Source organism: Amborella trichopoda, chromosome 5 (genome assembly GCF_054954075.1).
Source record: "Amborella trichopoda isolate Santa Cruz 75 chromosome 5, AtrichopodaSantaCruz75HAP2 v2.0, whole genome shotgun sequence".
NCBI lineage: Eukaryota > Viridiplantae > Streptophyta > Magnoliopsida > Amborellales > Amborellaceae > Amborella > Amborella trichopoda.
In genome coordinates this window covers 45,630,940-45,652,421 of record NC_142340.1, presented here as the reverse complement: position 1 = coordinate 45,652,421, position 21,482 = coordinate 45,630,940, and the positions used below count along the sequence as shown (strand labels likewise).

Sequence of the window (21,482 nt, the reverse complement as noted above, 5' to 3'; positions counted from 1 at the left end):
TCAACGTCAAAACTTTTTTCCAACTAATTGAAAACTACTACACAAATCCTGATCCGCCATTGTGCTCTATTTAATACGATATTAGGTGTATTTTAACTAATTTCCCAATAAATACGGCGGCAAGCTCTAACTATGTGTCATTGTGTGAATGAGAGATATTTATCCGAGCATATTTCCTTCCGCATGACTATTTGAAGTACGATACCCGTAGAACCCAACATCCACTATCCATTCTTATGCGAAATTAGTGAAGACAAGTTAACTGTTCCCATTTGAAACAACTGCAGCCTTAAAAAGTCCAAAACAAATCATTTCCCACCGAAAGTTTAAAACAACTCAATTCCCACAATCCATGGATAAAGCCTCACATCGAAACCACCTCCCAAAAACTTGGCGCACAGAAAATCCTCCGATGACATATCAATTTTCACTATCAATTATGAAATTTGTAGCTCACAAAATAACTCAAATCTATGAATACTTAAAAATGAACATTTTAGATAATACGTTATGATAAAGGGGTTTCAACTTATCCTTTCCGGAGAATTAAATGGTCTTCTCAAACAGGTTTTTTATCTGGTAGATAACATCGAACCACCAAGACGGCTATTAACTTAAAAGTAAAGAGTAAATTAAAGAAATGACTTTAAATCTTTGTGCACTTACTCCTAATCCTAATCGAATAATTTGAGATTCAGAAGTGAAAGAAATTATTTTATCTACTAATAGTAACCAAATTGGTGTATTACCAAATCATGCACCTGTTGCAATGGTCATAAATATAGGTATTCTCAAAATACGCCTCCAAGAACAATACTTAACAATGACTTTGAACATTATTTTAGCCTTGAAATCCTTTTTTTTTTTTTTTACAAAAGGTCCAAATGATTAATTTGATTGCTTTCCAACGCCAGAACTGCAATTTTACATGAGTTTTGAGGTGCCTTTACTTATTTCTGATAGGGCAGCAGCCTATCCAAACATTTTTCTAAACGAAAAGCCCCATATAGCCTCTACTAACTAAATCCACATAACCTCAAAAAAAAACAATCTCAGAATTAAAAACAAGAAATATAAAAAGAAATAAATAAAATGAGAGATGCTAAAGACAAGATAAAGCACCTCTTCAAAAAAACAATAGATTCGATTGAGCAACCTACATTTGTCTGGCTAAGGTACATTTCACAATGCATGCCAAGCATCACTGGATCAAAAAAGACATGCACCATTTCATTAATTTAAGAAAGAGAACAACGAACTTCAGGAGATCGAGAAAACCAGGGGAAAAAAATAAAAGCAAACGAAGTAGAGATAGAAAATTTAGTCGGTCTACTCGCTGTCAGATTCATTCCCAGAATCGATGTTTGTTGGAGCACTCTTGTAACCAGCCATTGCTTCCTTGTATCGTTTCGAATCAGCTCGGGCCATGGCCTCAAACGGCTCTTTCTCTTCACCTGTTCAAATTCAAAAGTAACCCACACGATCCAAATTGAGAATACTCTCTCCAACCTACTACACAATCAAAATCCCACTCCCTCCCTCTCTCTCTCAGCCTGTTTAAAATAACTCACAAAGCAAACCAGATGAGTCTCTCCTCTATGACTCTTCTCTCTCTCTCTCATACACAAAAGTGCAACCACCTATTCGAGATCACTTGCATTAAATAGAGAGATTATCGGAAACTCTCTCTCTCTCTCTCTCATGCACGCATGCGCACGTGCACACACACATGCGCATGCACACACAAATCCTGCATATGGATGAGGGTTAATCAAACGCTAGTTAAAGAAACAGACACATACTGGTCATCTTTTTCCACTTATCCCCAAGTGCCCTCCCAACATCTGTGAAAGACATGCCTGGGTTGTTCTTTTTCAAATTCTGCAACAACAAATCACCCATTAATGAATCAGAAGCACCAATACCTTCATGAGTAAATAGCATCAATTATCTCTTTTATGGATCTGTGGTAATTGGTCCCAAATGTACAATAACCAATGCATTAAGCAAACAAAGATAACAAGACATGGAAGTCATATGAATGAATATATGCCAACCAATGACATCTCTCTTCTTCTCTTTTTTTGAATGCGAATGACCTCTCTCATGTTCAAAAACTCTCTCCCTCTCCCTCTCTCTCACCCCGCCCCCACCACCCCCCAAAAAAAATAAAAAGAAAAAAGTAAAAGAAAAACACATGCCGACATGGAGAAAAGAGAAAATGATAAGAAACAAAAGGACTTACTTCTCTTTCACTTTGAGAGAAGAACATAAAGCCAGACATAGCTCTCTTAGGCGCATTAGGGTCCTTTTTCTTCTTTGGCTGCTTTCTCTTCTTTGAACCATCTTCGTCGCCATCCTTTTGTTTCCTCTTAACACTAGCAGCTTTAGGAACGGCATCCTTCTTCAGTTCCTTTTTGGGCTTCTATATTACAGACAATCACAGTGAGTAATGAGAATCCTCAATTCTTGAGAATCTCTAAGCAGGTTAATTTCTTGAGAGAATTTAAATTTTGAATTTTCATTAAAACATCTTGACAAAATATCCCGAAAAGAAAACAATTATAAAATAATCAGAAAATTTTGTTGAGATATGTAAAAGAAATATATATTTACCTCAATTAAATTTTTTAGAAACCACACATTTCTTTCTTGCATTTTTAGAAGCTATGCTTTTTTGTATGTGTTGGGCAGTTCTTATGTTTCTTGTACATGTGTATCCACATACGAGCGTATAAGTAACTTTTTCAAGAGAGAAATATCAAGCAACAAGCAATATAGTAATTTGCAATATGTTTCACATCCCTCGATATATTGACCATAGTTTAAGAAAATGGAAATATTGCTTATCTTGCAATTACCTTTTTCCATTTTTGTTTTTAACAGATACAGTTAATTTTTCACTATATTTTTCAGTATCCAAAATCCACTGTATTTGTACCTTGAGAAGCACATGAAAGAAAACATTAGTTCCAATTATGAGACAAACTTCATATTCAAATAACACATACCTCTTCATCTCCACTCACACTGGCATCTGATCCCTCTTCACCGGAGTCATCAGTGGGAGAACCCCCATCATCCTTGTCTGCAACAAAGTCCTCATCCTGCAATTAAATCAATCAAGAGAAACCCAAGTTGCATACCTCATTGAAGGCAACAAATGGAACTGCAAGGCACCTTCTTTATTTCGTTACTACCTCAATGCACTCATGTAAGTTCCTCTTGTTTGCAAGTCAAATGTATTAAGCTCTCTCTCTCTCTCTCTCTCTCTCTCTCACACACACACACACACACAAACACTGCACATGAAATTGCCACCAAACACCTCCAAATTTAGCTCGAGAGGCTGGCCTGAAGAACCTTGCTCAAAGCAAGGTCATGAGATCGGGGGTAATGAATTTCCACATTAACAGGAGCCTCTTATTGATTATATGCAGTAATATGTTGGCTATGGATGGGGAGCCTAGTGATAGGAGAGAGAGAGAGAGAGAGAGAGAGAGAGAGAGAACAGAATGAGAGAAACTTTTTGGATATTTTTCATACGAAAGCGAGAATGTGGGTGGATGGGATAAGGAGGCTAGTGGGAGGAGAGAGAATGAGGGGACACAGAGAGGAGAGAGAACACCTTAGGTCACTCCATTTTGCATTTTTCTCATGGGAAGATAACAAAGGGAGCCGTAGATCAAGAAAACAAGGAGCTAGTTCTACAGTCATTGAAAAGACAAATGTGAGGGAGCCGTAGATCAAGAAAACAAGGAGCTAGTTCTACAATTATTGAAAAGTCAAATGTGAGATCAAGGCATAGGAGACGGACGGACTTCATGCAACGGTTGTATAGTAATATGATGCAACAACCTTCAAAAACCATGTTAGGGCCATTTGTTTAATCCAAAATTTAAAATATACACTCTATTTATTCTAATGAACTCTCAAAAAAAGGAAAATGTTAAAAACACAACTTAGAAAGTATTTTTTTAGCCCAATTAATATAGGCCATCCATTTTGATAAGATGCTTAGATCTAGGCCTTAGAAGGTTTTTTCTTTTCCCATTTTTTAGAAGGCTTTATTATCATTAGATGAACAATGTTAAAAAAAGAAACAATAATTTTGAGTTTGTAAAGGCTAAGATCTTGAAATTCACCAAATGAATGGTCAAGATTCTTTGTTGGAGGGGACTCATTTTGACCATATCTAGGGTTCAAACTGAACTTTTTTTTTTTTAATTGATTATTGAAATGAAGATAGTGTGTGCAACATTTTGGGTCATACAAATACTACAAATATGGTTTTCTAGAAATGTGGTTGCATTATACTATAATACAATCGTTGCATTAGATCAATGCCCACATATATATATATATATATATATATATATATATATATATATATATATATATGAGGAATGATCCTATGAGCCCTTCCCACACCCATGTGTAGGACCCCAAAGGATCACCATTAAATTTAGCACAGATCTCTAGAAAAGTTATCACATGGGTGTGAGACTTGACTTTTCTAGAGATCTGTGCCAAATTTAATGGTGATCCTTTGGGGTCCTACTCACATGGGTCTGGGAGGGTCTCATAGTGAGACCCTCCCACACCCATGTGAGTAGGACCCCAAAGGATCACCATTAAATTTTGACACAGATATCTAGAAAACCCATTCACCCAAGTCCCACACACATGTCATGACTTTTCTAGAGATCTGTATCCAAATTTAATGGTGATCCTTTGGGGTCCTACTCACATGGGTGTAGGAGGGTCTCATAGTGTCATTGCTCTATATATATAGCCATAATTTCATAATTTCATTACTATTTCATCAGTTACCTCTTCATCGCTTTCTTCATCACCACCTCCATCTCGTGAATTTTTAATACGCTCAAGGTGTGGATCAACAGCATCATCATCAGAGTTTTGAAGAACAGCAGCGACACCCCCAGTAGCTTGTGTTTCTCCAAGGTTTGTGATCTTCAATCCCTTTGAGCTACATAGAAAGCAACTACAATCACTCTTTGAATGCATCAAAGAGAGCTAAAAAATGGTTTAATGAACTAATATGCAGCAGTTCTTTCCAGGAGCTTCTCTTTGGAAAGAGTTAGAAAGGGTAGCTCTTTCCCAAAGAGCAACTCTTGGGAAAATGAAGAAAACAGATGATTTTTTTTATAAACTTTGGCCTACATCAGTAAGAACTTTGTACGTATAGGCCAGGAAACAGATACTCACTCAAGTGAGTGAGAGAGAGAGAGAGAGAGAGAGAGAGAGAGAGAGCAAGGAAAATGTCTATTAGGATTCAATATATATATTAATTGATACAAGTCCAATGTTAACAAATGTTGAGAAAAAAATAACCACCCAGTGTTATTTACTTTCTAGACAGCAAAGATTTTTCCAAATGCCATTCCGGTAAAAATCCAACAGTATTTGGCTTCCAAATAATGCATAAATACCAGTTAACACAGGGAAATTGTGGCCCAACTCTTACACAGGCAAGCACAGGATACCCATATAAACAAATGAACAAAGAATCTTACTTGATGAATTCGAAGAGGTTGTGATACTCGTTTCTCTGAATATTCCGAAACAGATGTTCTTGCTCGTTTTTAAGCCTCACGAGAAGATCAAAATAATGGGACGAGATACTTGACCCACCAGCACCATGCCTCTCAAACTCAAGGCATTCAATCTGAACAACTCATATTAAAGTTTGGTCACATTTTAACAGAAAGACTCCTGATGTAAAATAAGAACTAACACATTGAAGATGGAGTATAACTGATGCAAATGGTGTTGTATATGGTATAGCAAATGGGGAAGCCACTGTTGGTTCCTGATACATTGGAGGGTAGAGAGTAAGCATAGAGGAGCCACCATGGCCTACATCTGGATAAGTGAACTCCAACTTACGGTCATCAAGAGCAGGTGGATGTCCCTTTGGTAAACCATATAACAAAACCCCTTAAGAGTACATGATACCGTAAGCAGGAAATCTGATGATCTACCTCATCATGTAGTATGAGAGTTGGAGGCTTAGGCAGGAAGAAAAAGCTCTTTTCAAGAGGATATAAGATACCGTCTTCAGCTTTCAATGATGATTTCACTGCATATCCATCTTGACAGCTACGGAATTTCCCCGGTCGTGTTAATTTTGCACCGGATAAGCCACGCAAAATAGCCGTGAAGACGTCATACAATAATCCCTATAAAAGAGAAAGAAAACCACTGAGCCAGAAAAGAAATAGCAACTAGCAAGAAAAATAACGCATGTGCCTGCAACAAATCATTGATACCATGTCAGATTTTCCTGAAGCAATTGACAGCTCAATATAGGCAGCAAACATAAAAGGTGTATTTACAGGAAGTAGAAGAAACACCATCGAAACATCCTAACATGCACCTAACATACTTTCTTCTTAATCGGTACATATATCTCTACCAAATTCTTTTTCCGGCCTCAAAGACCTTTGGAGCAACTAAAGTTAAGCATCAACGACCTTTCAGCAATAATCCTAAAGAGTCATAATTTTGTGCATACAGAAGTGCTAAATTTCCAAATGAGGAGCCAAACATAGAGAAACATCCACAGATGCAACCCTGAGTTCATAACAATCTCACTGTAATACAAAGGAGAACAACTTTACAGAGGAACAGAACTTGGAAAAACACAAACAATCTGATTACCTTATATGATGCTTCCAGTCGGTCCTTGTACTTTGTGCTCAAGAGATCTTCAGAAATAGACAGCGTGCTTTCAACCACATATTCTGTTTCAAACTTCACAAAAAAAACCAAATGACCATTTTAAACACGTTGACTTTAAATACATAGAATGCCCAAACAAACCAGTACAAAATGAAACATACTCTCAAGCCACTATAAAATTTACCTGTAAAACAATATGTGGGTATAATGTTTGTCCTTTTCTAATAGGTGGGTCAAGAGTAATGATGACGAAAGTATGAGGTTGATTGAACTGCAAAGTGAAAAGACAAAGGTTAAATATAGGAACTCAGAAACTTAACACCCAAGAGAAGAAAATTGTTTCATGTTTTGTATGATTTAATCAATGAAAACTACAAAGAATAAAATGAAGAAGTAAATCAAATAACCTTTGGCAGCACAAAAAGACGAACAACACTGCTATACTGAATCTTGAAATCATTGGCTTGCCCAAGGAGGCGGAAGAATGAAATATGAAGCTCAACAGTGTAGCGCCCTCTGCATGCACCAACCAGTTAGCTTTTCAAGAAAAGTAAGTGACAGATTATCATAAGATACATATGCAGCTTTCAGCAGCCCCAAACAAGCAAAATTTGTATAAAGAATAGTAGTGCAAATTCCATGAGATAGTATATCTTTTCACTAATTAACCTTGGTGTAAGTACAGCGATCCCATCAAAGGTCACAACAGCTTCTTCACCAGATGGACCAACATCTGCCATGGACATAATTTTATCGCGGAAGACCTGACCAATGACCATAGAATACCATTGTATGAGACACTGGGGACATCACCACCAAAACACACCTTAAGATGCCTAAAAACCAGCAAAAGAAGCCCACCTGTGCAGGAGGGCGAGTTTCATCCCCAACAAAAGTCGTATTGCTGTTAGGTATATGAAAGGCCAACTCCACCAAAGAATCCTTCTGCAGAACCAAACCAAAGCCAAAATGGAGAATCAGAAGATAAACATTCCAAATAGAAAAGCACAACGACAGTGCATTCCCAATTATGATATCCACAAGCACCACAACTACAATGCACAGCTCTAAACTGTAACACGCGAATCCATCACATTCCACATGAGTTACTCATACTATGTGAGAGAATACTTCAATTTTGCAATTAAAATTCGCTTCAAACAAATTACAAAGCAGCCACTTAAAGTTGAAATCACATGACAGCAAATAATTACAAAAAGGAACAGAAGGGTGTCATTATGACCAGAAATTCATCCGCCAAACTCTCAAAATACAAAGCTAGCGATTTCATCACTTCTTGAAACATTACAAACTGATGAAGTATTCCAGTCACAACGTATCATCAGAGTCATCTACATTCATATGTATGTTTTATTCTTCCAACCCCCCCCCCCCCCCTTCCCCCAAAAAAAAAAACACTCACACAGCACACAGCACACACACACAAACATTTCTGCTTCTTAGTTATCAGATACTAACTGCCCGCATGCAAAGACCATGACGGAAGCATAAGGTAGGCAGGTAATAACAGAAGCCTCTCTCAAGGGATCGATGGAGAGCCATTGTCATGGATAAGTTTTATAGGCTCTTAAAGCCTACTTACATTATAAAAATTGGTCTCGTAACAGCTCCTGTCCACTCCAACATCATTCCAGGAAGATAGAGAGAAAAAATATTTATTTATTTTTTAAATACTAAAGCTTTAGTTACAAGTAAATAAGCCAAAAAATCCTATTTATTACAACAAAAGATCAACAAATGCTTCTTGTCTATCTAGTTAATGCCCTAAATAAGAAGCAATAAGTATATAGTGCAATAGCAGCACTTAAAATGATGAAAACAAAAATCAGGAAAATGGTGAAAACCTCATTTGCTCCAGTCGTATCATCTACATGAAACTCAAGGGAGACATCATTTTTTCCCTGTAGTTGCGTTTGCGACACATCTGCTAAAGACACTTCAAATGCTTGCTTTGAACCCACCAGAAATGTTAGCATATTCCCTGCACCATTCAAAGCAAATCCACCAGAAAAGTCATCACATTCTCTTAAAAAAAGAAAAGTAAAATTTCATCAATAGCCGGCAAGAGAACGTATGTTCCACAATCAAAAACAATTGCAGACAATAATATAAATGCAGGTCAAATAGAACATGATATTAAGTTGGAAACCAATAAGAATTATCTAACAAATAGAAAAGACTAATAAAAAATACCTCTCAATATTAGACTCATCTAACAAAAAAGAAAACAAGGGAAAATCAAGACTGGAAATCCTAAATACAACAAGAAGATGCTTTTGGTAAGAGATCATAAAGCCCATCTTAGTTTATTGAAAGAGGAAACCAAGGGACATAACTAAAAATAGCAGGTTCTGGCCCACCATAAATCAGATTCCTAGCAGGACTGCCCAACTGAACTCATGTTAGCCAGCTCCACCACCATGAACAGCTCAACAAGTCATTAGAAGGCAGGCAATGGGAGACAGAAAAGATTCAACCTAAGGAAAGGTATAATTCGTACTTTTTACGATTAGAAGTGCAAATCCTTGCATAAATGGGAGGGGAAAAAAGAAATATCCTGAAAATAATAAACAACAAGAAAAAGTATGTATAGTGTATTAAGTACACAGAATAATTACTGTACAGAATTGCAGATTATTCATCAGATGAACCGCAGTATCACATATATTCAAAGAATATCATAAAAGGATACCATTTATCATAAAAGAATCACAGAATATCATAGAAGGGTACTATTCTAACCAATGTAATCAAGACTCTATGGGACATCAAACTGGTGGAGACACTGGTTCTGTTGGACCGGGTCAAATAAGACCTAAAAACTAAAATTCAGAAGAAAAAAAAACAAAATTTTGAAAATAAAAATAGAGAAAATAAAAATTTTGAATATTTTGAAAAAAGCAGAAAATTATTATGAAAAAAGAAAATTATGACCTCACAAACACACCAAAAGAATTAATGATCCATATCAATATAAATGATAGATTTACATTTTAACCAATGTAATCAGGACTAGATGGAACATCGAACTGGTGGACACACTGTTCGGTCAGACCAGTCAAATTTTAAAAATAAATAGTTCAGGAAAAAATTACAAAATTTCAAAAATTTAAAAAGGGAAAAATAAAAATATTAGAAAAAAAAAACTAACAAATCAGAAAATTATTATGCAAAGAGAAAATGATAAACTCGTATACACACAAAAAAATTTCAACGATGTCATATAAATTTAAAGAAAAACTGAAAAAAAAAAAAAAAAAAAAAAAACACACAAGACACTTACAATGGAATAATATCCATTTTTAAACATTTCTGTAGTTCCGTTTAAATATCAAACAACCAAAATAATAAAAATTAATAAAATGCTAACTATGGATGAATGTCCATATTTCAACATTTTCCATAATTTTATTGAAGTATTACATGACCAAAAACTATATTAAAATAAAAACGCAAAAAAAAAAAAAAAAGCTATAAAATGCAAAAAAAAATCCACCGAATATGAAAATCACCAAATATGCAAATACCTACTACATTAAAGCCAAAAAACCATGTCTTGAATGCAAGAAACCCACAACACATCCATAGTTAAATTCATTACAATGATAAAAACATGCCTCCATTAATTGCAACACCCCAAAAAACCAAAATTGTTATCTAAATTATCTAAAATCTTAAAAACAATAGGACTCAGGCCATGGTTCTTGGGGATGTGTGTGTGTGTGTGTGTGTGTGTGGGGGGAGAGAGAGAGAGAGAGAGAGAGAGAGAGAGAGAGAGAGAGAGAGAGAGAATCGTGTCCTCTAAAAGCCTACTTTTTGAACCCCAAATCCCACATAAATGTAACATAGTAACAAAACACCCCTAAGTATATTGGCGTGAGACAGAAAAAAACCAAAACCAAACCCAAATTGGTTAAACTCAATCGAGAAGGGCACCATCTGTTTTCCTATCGCAGGATTAGCACCTGCAAATTTGGTCTGGACTCTGGACCAATCAAACCAGCTGGTGCAAGCATCAAAATGTATACCCCAGCCTGACCAGTGCAGGCACCAGTTCCTGGTCTGACAGATCGAACCAGCTGGTCTAGTCTAGTCTAAATTTCAATTATTCTAACAAAGCATACAGTATAAAACATATAACAAACTACATAATATCAATAATTTTCATCATGTAGCACAGATCACCAGTTTAGTATTTGGATTCAACTCTCCCAGAAAATCAGGTTACATCAAAAAAATTAGACCTTGATTTAACCCTCAAATGCAACAAGTCTCTCCACAATCAAGACATATCAAACCATGATAAGTCAATCAGGATGGCAGTTGTTAATTGACAAACACGACTCAAGGATCCTTAGTCCTTAGAGGAGGCTGAAGTTCTAGTTGGTGAAAGTGAAATGAAAGATGCAGCTAAGGAACAAACAGAAAATAATATATTTCGATTAACAACAAAAAAAATGCTTAAAAACAACTAACAATCCAGGGAATGGATCTACTGGAACAAAAAAAAAAGCTAGGTTTAAATATTTGCTTGGTGAAGTGCCCAATAAGAACTGGGACCTACGCTAAGCAGACCGGCCCCACAAATTGTATGAGGTTTAAGTATAGCTTTATTTCCCCATGCATAACTTCTCTTGCAATTGGCAACCAGGTCAATTGAGGTTCTGCATATAGCACAAAAGACCTCTGTTGAATATAGAAAGAAGACCATGCATTTGTTTTTTTTCCTCTTTTGTGGTTGATACATTCATTGAAGAGGATGGAACAGTTTTTTTTCCTTTTTTACTTGTGAATAAAATGCAAGCATGATGAAGAAGAAGGGGTTGTCATAAAGAATCGCGACCAATCATAAGTTTATAAAATGAAAGGGATTAGCATAGCCTAGTAAACCCATGAATAGGATATCCAAAATCAAAGTTGAAGTAAACATGACTGCGATTAACAAATACCAAAAAGGAATTCTTTGATAAGAATATCATGTACTATCATAAGATATTGAGAGGAAAATGAATAGCAAGAAATTTATCAAAAACAAATGAATAGCCAAAACCACTATACTGCACAAAGATTCAACAGAATACACGAGCAAAAGAACAATCATACTGACCATTTAACTCAATCTCTCCAAAGTTGCGACCACTGACAGACAGCTGTTTCTCCTGGGGCGTTATCCCAAGAGTGTTTGAAATAAAACTATTCAAGTTATTGACATCCTACAATCCAATGCAACTATGATAAGAACATGAAAGTGAAAAAACAGAGAAAAAACTTTAGACCATGAATCCTCAGCAAGTCAGTATGTTTCCAAGCACCACCAGCATCCAACCACTCAATAAACCAGAGACAAGAAAAAAAAAGGATGAAAAGGACAGAATTGTAGAAGATAGAGAGAAGAGGGGGGGGGGGGGGCAGAGACACAAGAAAAAAAAAATGATGTAAAGGACAGAATTGTAGAAGAGAGAGAGAGAAAGAGAGAGAGAGAGAGAGAGAGAGAGAGAGAGAGAGAGAGAGAGAGAGAGATGGGGGGAACGGGAAGGAGATGATGATGACTCTTAAGTGGTTGGAAGTAGAAAAGCGTCAGAGAACAAGAAAGGAAGAAGATGATGACAACGAAAATGAATATCTGAGAAGAAAAAGAATACCTGTTCACGAAAGCCAATAAATTTATAGACTAGCCCAGCCTTAATCCTAACACCAAGCTGATAACTCTTGGGAACCTTCATCCAGCTTACACCCACTAAATCTGATTTTCCGACTTCAACAACCTTTCCACCGCCTTGCTTTCGCCAAACAATACCACCAGAGTGAATTCTGAGTTGCCCTGGATTCTGAAATGCAATAAAAATTCATCAGGCCCTAAAATAAATACCAAATTTTGAAACCCCAGAGCTCAGAAATTGTGAACACACTAGCACAAAACACTGAGAAACAGCAAATCCTAAAGGTGAATGAAATAAAACAGCTTCTAACACAGATTAAAGTCCAATAGATATATAATGGGGATATACAAACACGAGTAAACTCTAGAGGCCAAAAAAAGATAAATTACAAAAGATAATAGCATAAAAAACTGAGACGATGGCAATATCCTAGAGGTGAATGCACACAAATGACTACCCTACAGGTTTCATCCGACTAACTCGTATACCAAATCCGCCAACATGATAAATCCCAGTACCCAATTTAAAGGGGAACCACAGCTCATAAGCCATATGCCCACCTGCAACCTAAAAAACAATCGTACACAAAAAGAATAACCCTAGAAATCTAAAACCCCAATTTTTGTGAGAGCACCACAAAAGCCAGGAAACTCCAAAACCTTAAAAAGCCCCAAATACTTCATAATGCAATTGGAAACCAGAACAGTTTCTAACCCTAGAACCCTAGGTTAAGGAAAAACACAAAGAGAATGAACACGATTACAACTTGTGAAAAATCAAGGCATGTGCATTGTAAATGAAAAACCCCAACATTAAAACCTAAAAATCCAAAGGTTCAGGGCCATTGAATTCATAACCCTAGAAAAATTCGCAACCATTGAAGGATATACAGCAAGCATTCTAGAGAGAGAAAGAGCCTACAGTTCCACCACGGCCCCCAAGAAGGATATTGTTGAAGAGGTGACCATCCGCCATGGCTGAGAACTTGCAGAGACAGATATAAGTCGAGAGAGAGGAGTCGTCACAATGGAGAGGAAGAGAAGCTCGGCAAGACAGAGAGAAAAATTTAGAGAGAGAAAGAGAAATTTAGAGAGAGAAAGGAGACGAGCAAATGAGTGCTCGATTTCACAAATGGGAACAGCGATCACCTTTTATACTCATCGAGTTGCCGCCAAAAAGTCTTTTTTGATAACCAGAACTATACGTGTAATGACGAAACCAGGCTTCATTTTCTCCATCACCGTCCTTTTTTCAATTGAACGGGGTAGATACTCATTACCATATACTTTTCTTGGTCATATCCATCGTGTTATATTCATGAGTGCGGAATGATCCACATGAGCAAGGGAGTTTATGGTCACAAGTAACTGGATCACTGTCTATTCATAGATGGAAGGTGATGGATGGGAAAAGAGCAGACACGCTTCTTGATCATGTGTCTATTATGCTCTCCATTATTGCCTGTTAATTGATTGGACGGTGATGACTTTAATTGCTGCATCACAACATACCTCTTGAATCAACGCCTAGACGTGGCAAAATGGTCATAAATTTGAAGAATTTAAAGTTTTAAAATTAATGCATCTTGTAACACATTATTATAACTGTTTATTTTCATGATGGACGGTTTATTTTCAAGAATTTCATGTGTTTGTAGATCTACTTGTTTTGACCTATTTTTAAAGTCTAAAAGTTTATAATTAAAGATAAAAATGGATTTTTAAGCCATCCTAAACAAATTTTACAACAAAATTACATCTAATAATAAAATTTGGTGATACACCTTACTTGGATTATTTTCAAGATTGTAATCTTATGCAAACCATACATTTTTCAAAATATACTATTAGATGAACTATATAATTTTAACTATTTTTTTAAAATCCCATCAAAACCACGCACATTCATGAGTCTGAATAGTGAAAATGCATCAAAGGTTAAATAATTAAATTTTTAGGTTATTTTAACAAATTTCCTCCAAAAAAAACATACTTAGAACCCTTAAATACAGCCCCGGTTAAGAACAAGCTATTTATTTTGTATATTACTATTGAGAAATCATGGGGAGCCTTATACTAGCCTGATATAATGATGATGAGAAAGCGGTAAATTTGTTCCCTCTTGTTTTATATATATATATATATATATATATATATATATATATAATAAAATAAAGTAAAAAAGAAAAAAAGAGGTGGTTTTGTTCAATCTCTCAACCCATGTTTAAAAACTCAGGTTGATAGATGAACCGGCCATATAGGAACATATTGGTGATCCGGCCGAGAGATTTGGCCAATAAAAAATTATTGAAAACAAAAACAACCATGCGAAGAAAATGAAAAAAATGTAAGAATCATACTAGATCCAGCGGCTATGTGGGAACCAAGCCAGTTTTGAACGATTCCCAATCCAGATTGGTTGTTTCCAATCTAGCTCAGTGTTTTTTCATACCAGTGTCTCGAAACTCAAATCGGTGGGGTGGATCACTCATCCCACATATCCACATTATATTGTTGGATAGGCATTTCAAATTTGTGTCATATCGCTAAATCGGCATTATGTGTCAAGTTGTTGCTTCGGCATTTTCAAAAATAGATTGAAAATAAATAAATAAAAATAACAATAAAATGCAGTGGAGATTTAATGGGGACTTAAACAGAACATTAGATAAAACTAAAAAATAGAAAAATATATAAAAGGCGTACTTTTAGGGGGAAACTGGGCCAAGATCCATACCATTCTTGTTCAGTTTGGTATACCTCTTGAATCCATGTTTGAATGCAGCAATAGTCATAAAAATAATGGCAATTTATCAAAAGAAAAAGTTTATATAAAGTTGCAACCATAAAATAAAATGTAGAATTACATATGCACCTAAAAAAATCCATCGAAAAAAGTTGTTTTAATGTTGAATGACGCTCTAATTGATCATCTCGACATTAAGATGTATGAATATTAAAATAAAATAAAAAGATTTTGAGTCTCATAAATAGTGCACTTGCAATACATTATCCAGACCGTCTATTTTCATGATATTTATATGTTTACATATCTACTTGATTTTAACCATTTTTGGAGTTTAAAATGTTATAATTAGATATGAAAATAGATTTTTAGGTAATCCTAAAAAAAAATATACACCAAAATTATATGTTATGATAAAATTTGGAGGTGCGCCTTAATTGGATTGTTTAGAAACCACAACCTTTATCAAAATACATATGGGAGATAATCTATTTAACATTTTAATTATTTTTTATTTAATTTCAAAAATCCAATCAAAGCACATGCTTTCACGACTTTGAAAGTAAAAAAGGCATAAATTGTTAAATAAATAATTCACATTTTAGGTTGTTTTAGTAAAATTTTCCCTGAAAAAAAAACCCCTCCTTTAGGGAGTCTTGCTAATTAACATAATAATGAAGGGAAAGAGGTAGTTTTATAATCGATGCTCGGTATTTGCATAACCACACTTTCGTGAAAATTTGTTTTGGATTTGCAGTGTAGAACTCAAAACCACACCGCTTCCTGCCCAGTTTTCGAGAGCACCACTCGGGGTGAGTAGTCGGCCATGTTTTATCTAACTACTCAGCTCGAGTAGTGTTGAGTACTGTAAAAAATATATAAAAAAGGAAATGTATGTTTAAATAAAATAAGATTAAACAAATCACATCAAAATGAGAATAAAAAAGTAGTAAAGACAGATTTTAAAAATTCAACTTGTGATTGGGGGTATATTTGAAATAATCCAAAAAGATGGAAAAAATGTAAAAATAAGTATTTTATGGCCAAAATACTTTCCAATCTTTTGCCAAAATGATAAAAAAATGTAAAAAAACGTATCACAAGTAAATTTCATATTTTTGGCATTTTTATTTTTATCTTTTATTTTTAATATTCTCGAGTGAGACACCCAAGTCGTGAAAACTCTGACTCGCCAAGGTGGTGAGCCCGAGCACTTAGGACCCGCCAAGGTGGCAAGCTTGAGTACTCGGGACTCGGACGAAGTAATCAAATGCTACTTCTGACTCACTATGTCTAACTCCTATGGGTAAACTTTATAAGATACTTAATCACCCAACCAATCCTTTCTCGACGACTACTAATAAAATGATAGAAACCCTTTATGAAGTTTGACATCACATATGTACCAAACCCTGCTCATCAAACCATTAATCAAGACTTCTTGGAAGAAGATGCGATGATGATGCAGTTGCGGCTTGAATGGGCCATGCATTTTTGCAATGCATCCCAAAAGCGAGGCTCCGAGGCTGGTATGCTCTTTGTAACTTATGAAAACGGTATCCTTCATGTTCGAATATTTATGAATGTGCAGCCCTTAATATAGGGACTGCAAATGGATCTTGACATAACCATTGAGGACCTCACTGTCCATGGAAGTTCATGGTTAGTAAGAAGCACAATTTAGGGGGTAGACCTGACCTGGATCCAGTTATCCGTCCAAAAATTGGATCCGGCTCCAAGATTTAGAGACCCGAACATTATTTGTATTTGGGTCCCGTATTTCTCAATTCATGAAAACATATAAAATATATTTAAATACATATATATTTTAATCTTTGTGTCGGGTTTGGGTCCAGATTCAGGTCCCAACTCACATTTTTGGGTCCAGGTCCAGCCCGACCTGGTGCCACCCCTAGAAGAATCGAATCCTCATTACAACCGAGCCCAGAATCTCATTGAATCATGGTCGAGTTCAACATGATAAAATCATCTCATGTAGTCAGGAGCGGAGCTAAACTGGGCACATAGGTAATCCTTTTGTAGTTTTATAAGTATTTTGGCTTCCCATATAAACACAATTACAAAAAAACACCAAGTTGAGACTTTTATCTCTCAAATGAGTGGACAAGGAAAATTCTCAGGGTTTTATTCATCTAAAAAGTTTTACAAATTGCCCCTACCTTAATTTGTCGAAATTGATGCGAACCCGACAGTAATTTTCTAATAATGCAATGAAAAGGATTTCAAGGCAAAGTAGGTTATCAATATTGGATTGGCCAATGAATCGGGGAGTGGTCTGGATGTCAAAACGGAATTCGAGGCGAAGTAGGTTATCCATATTGGATTGGCCAATGAATCGGGGAGAGGTATGGATGTCAAAACTAGAACGACCGATCATCTCATACCAGTTGAATTGTAATTTTTTTTTTAAAAAAAGTGGTTCAAAATTATGAAATAGAGTTTACAAAAAAAAATATACGATAAGACCATTTACCTTTGGTATAAAGTGGTTACAGTAATCTTGACCATTGAATGTGAAATTAAGTGGCTAAAATTATTTCATTGACCAAACTCAAACTTCAAACAAATTTTTTAAAACTTTGAAACACATCCAAGATATCAAATTTCACATCGGATGGTTGTAAATAATTGTTACTACCTTGTATGACAGGTAAATGGTTTCATTGTATACAATCCCTTTCAAAAATCCAATCAAATTGATCAAGACTAAACATCCTGACATACTAAAATCAATCAAACATTAAACTTCACAATTTTTCAACCAAACCCAATTTTTATATTAGACTTAAATTGGCTAAGGCACCACCAATCAGCCGTCTAATCAACCAGCTGGCCAATCTGATTTGGTCTCGACAAACCTGGATACAAGGAACTCTTGAGTATTTGCTTCATGGAATCAATGCAAAGTTACACGATATACCTAGAAATGCGTGGTCGAAATTTTGTGAACTAATGTGCTCCGAAAATTTTGGATCAACGAAGGGTTTAAAGCTTTAGAGAGAAACATAACTATAAAGTTCTCATTTTTCATTAAGAGAGTGCACACATTTTTAATTGGAAAAGTATGCAATGAGATTATTTACTTTTAGCACAAAAAGATCATAAACAATTTTGCCATCAGTTTCAAATCGGGTGATTGTTTTCTGACTAAAAGTTTAAAAAAAACTTTGTCACATACCTCAAGCCATCCAATTTGACATCTAATTGCTAAAAAGAAGGGTAACCTCCTCGTAATAAAGATAAATAATCTTCTAAAATATAAACCCATACAAAATAATCCAACATGCCCATTTGCTATAATTTCTATTATGCAATCCCCATACAAAGGGAATTCATTACCATAAGCTTGCTTTCACAAATAGAACTGCCAAAACAAGTATATCCAAGCAGATAAAAAGTTATTACACAAGCTCACTTTTCCAAATAGATATGCCTGCAGAATCGAAAACAAGCATATCCAACAGATGTACCTTAAATTAAAAATCCTAAGAAAATCAGTATCTACACTGCAACTAAGTAGACTAAGTCTCCGGACGCACACTAGCAATCCTACTCAGGCAACTGCCTTAGATTCATGAATTTGAACCCAAATATAAGGGTCTCATCAAAGTCTAAGTCATTGTGAAAGATCTCTCACAAAACTAAACTTATAATGTATCTGACATGAGAAGTAACTTCGCAAAAAGACCAAAGGAACTCCCACAGATTTCACAGACCAACAAAGACTCCCAAATCCATTAAAATGAAAGGATGACTGTAAATTATTTGTGTGATCCAAATTGTGTAAAAGAAAGTCAACAATAGAAAACCACGAGGAACTAAGGAAGCATAAAAGGCCTCTGTCCAACCCACAAGCAAACTCAATTATATCCTCAGTCCATGAGAGACCATCAAAGGGGACCAAAAATTTCAGTTCAACTAACGGCTCTTCAGTACTTAACTCAGAAAGCATGGTAAAGTTCAACCCACAACATTCAACCCATAAAATGGAAACAGCCCTTTTTTTCCTTTTTTTTTGATATGCTATGACATAAAAAGTCAAATTTTCCTAAAAAATCTGAGCCAAAAAAAGAAACAACTTAAAAAAAAAGGAAGATGCTCAAAATCGGTGATGATACCACTGGGTCCTTTGCTTCTTGGTAGTGCCTAGCTTTTTCTTCTTTGCTTTTTTATCCTCTGAGGCCATAGTTTTACTTGGTTTCTGTTCATCATCACAAGAAACAAAAACTTATTCATTCGCAAGGCCCACCTTTTTAGAACTAGGTTTCAAAGGCGCATCCTTCTATGGCATCACGTGCTTCGCTTTTTTCTTATTCCCTGATTTCTTCAACTTTTCTTCATTCACCTCCTTGTCAATGCTAGGTAAAAATTCCACATCCTTGTCTTCATCCAACTTCTCCTTCTTCTTTGCCTTTTTCTTATCCGCTGATTTCTTCAGCTTTTTTTCATTCACCTCCTTGTCAAGGTTAGGTAGTAATTCCACATCCTTTTCTTCATCCAACTTCTTCCTCTTCTTGTCCACCTTCTCATTTGCCTTCTTCCTCCTCTCACCCATTTTCTCATTATCTTCTTTCTTCTTCTTCTTATTTTCTGATTTATCTATTGTACCAACGCCATTATCAATTTCATCCAAGTTCTTCTTATTTGTTGATTTCTTCGGCTTTTTTTCAACCACCTCCTTGTCAAGGCTATGTAACAATTTTGCATCCTTTTCTTCATCCAAATTCTTCCTCTTCTTTTCCACCTTCTCATTTGCCTTCTTCCTCTTCTCACCCATTTTCTCATTATCTTTCTTTTTCTTCTTTTTATCTGATTTATCTATTTTACCAACACCATTATCAATTTCATCCAGGAACCCATCATCCTCATTAACATGGCTATCATCGCCATCATCATCATCACCATCGTCAGATAAGTCAGCATACATATCGTCGAGGTTGCGATCCATGTACCGAACCTCATGAATCCTCCCCCTTTTGAACTTTTCCTTATCAGAAACATCGCCAATCTCTTGTATCTTTTCCTCTTTCTCTGCCAACTTTTCACCCAATTTCTCTGGTTCTGACCTCTTTAAGCTCTCAATTTTGAGACCCAATTCAGGAATTGCCTGATAAATAGGCAAAGCCAAAGACTCCAAAGATTTGAGATGCAAAGATCGAACATTGCTCCATTTATTAGGAATAACTGGACTCAAACCCTTGATAACAGCCATTATATTTTCTAATATCTCATCTCTAGACTGAGAAACTCTCCCCACTTTTATAATGCTACAAGTTCCAGTTCTTAGATAAAGAAAAGCATACCCACAAGCACGTTTCAATTGTTCACCCCAATTCTTATGAGTCAAATCCACAGATATGGGGGTCTTCTTCTTCTTAAAGAATGCCTTCCCCAAAAGCCTTGGCAAAACAGGAAGAGCCCTTCTATCCGTAAAAAAGAGATCAAAAGATCCACAAAGCTGGCGCCTGGCCTCAAATGGCTTGTAATTTGTTTTGAGCTTCGAAAGCCTGAGGATTTTGGAGATGGGTAGGTTCTCATCTTTGATCTTTTTCTTTGCTAACTTGGGGTCCAAGCCTCGTTCACGATCGTCGATAATGAGACAGATTTCAGTGGAACCATCGAAGTTGTACACAGGGTGGGGAATCGGGATCCTGAATGGGTTTACTCTGCCTTTTGCAGGGATAGCTTTTAGGTTTAATACCAGGTAAACTAGCTCATCGTGCTCCAGCAATTGAGCTTTTTGGTGCTTGGCCTTAGATTTAACCCATTTTAGCAATGAATCGACTGCTTTCCCTACCTTATCTTCACTGATACCAGTAGGCAATGGAGTTCGCGAACCATTTGTAAGTTCACCCATTAAATTTACAGAAAGTATCAACCAACAAAATAACTTGCACAGATAGGGTTTCACAAGCTGAACCTTGTTAATCTAGTTTCTCCGCAAGCTCAGATGGGGAAAATAGCATACAATAACTAGGGTTTCAAAATGCGAAATAAATATTATTTGAGTGAAAAACGGCAAAAAAAAAAGAGAGGAAGAAGGTACCTGTTCAAGAAAAAGTCTATGAATTTATGGATGGCCCAGCCTTAACCCTAAGGCCAAGCTGATAACACAGCGCAGAATTGAATCCCTAGAGCTCAGAAACTGCAAACACTGAGAGAGAGAGAGAGAGAGAGAGAGAGAGAGAGAGAGAGAGAGAGAGAGAGAGAGACCCTTTTTGTGCCCTAGCAGAGAGAGAGAGGATTCGAGGAGGGAGCAGTCCTTTCCCAGTGCCCGAGCTCAAAGAAGCGAGAGAGAGAGTTCAGATGTGAGAGAAAGAGACGCGGCCC

General features: G+C 36.1%; 2 protein-coding genes across 2 annotated transcripts; both read right to left on the bottom strand.

The window, feature by feature from the left end:
- Nucleotides 1-1,125: 1,125 nt before the first annotated feature.
- Nucleotides 1,126-13,507, bottom strand: HMG (high mobility group). Its single transcript, XM_006842060.4, has 16 exons — nucleotides 13,308-13,507; nucleotides 12,369-12,554; nucleotides 11,834-11,939; nucleotides 8,571-8,707; nucleotides 7,567-7,650; nucleotides 7,375-7,469; nucleotides 7,113-7,221; nucleotides 6,890-6,976; nucleotides 6,685-6,777; nucleotides 6,006-6,203; nucleotides 5,538-5,689; nucleotides 4,834-4,990; nucleotides 3,012-3,107; nucleotides 2,246-2,425; nucleotides 1,803-1,881; nucleotides 1,126-1,454 (listed from the first exon to the last, which is right to left on the bottom strand). Exons 1-16 carry the CDS (start codon nucleotides 13,359-13,361, stop codon nucleotides 1,330-1,332), a joined length of 1,938 nt encoding a protein of 645 aa, XP_006842123.1. The 5' UTR covers nucleotides 13,362-13,507; the 3' UTR covers nucleotides 1,126-1,329.
- A 5,552-nt stretch (nucleotides 13,508-19,059) lies between these two features.
- On the bottom strand, nucleotides 19,060-21,482 carry LOC18431950 (uncharacterized). The gene has a single exon (XM_006842061.4). It carries the CDS (start codon nucleotides 21,007-21,009, stop codon nucleotides 19,435-19,437), a length of 1,575 nt encoding a protein of 524 aa, XP_006842124.1. The 5' UTR covers nucleotides 21,010-21,482; the 3' UTR covers nucleotides 19,060-19,434.

What these genes read in the sequence shown, in the direction of transcription:
- HMG (XM_006842060.4), bottom strand. Translation starts at nt 13,361, where the DNA reads ATGGCGGATGGTCACCTCTTCAACAATATCCTTCTTGGGGGCCGTGGT. An exon ending in TTATTGGCTTTCGTGAACAG is followed by an intron (nt 11,940 to 12,368) that starts GTATTCTTTTTC and finishes ATTGGATTGTAG; the next exon opens with GATGTCAATAACTTGAATAG. An exon ending in ATGAAGAAAGCGATGAAGAG is followed by an intron (nt 3,108 to 4,833) that starts GTAACTGATGAA and finishes ATTTAATTGCAG; the next exon opens with GATGAGGACTTTGTTGCAGA.
- LOC18431950 (XM_006842061.4), bottom strand. Translation starts at nt 21,009, where the DNA reads ATGGGTGAACTTACAAATGGTTCGCGAACTCCATTGCCTACTGGTATC.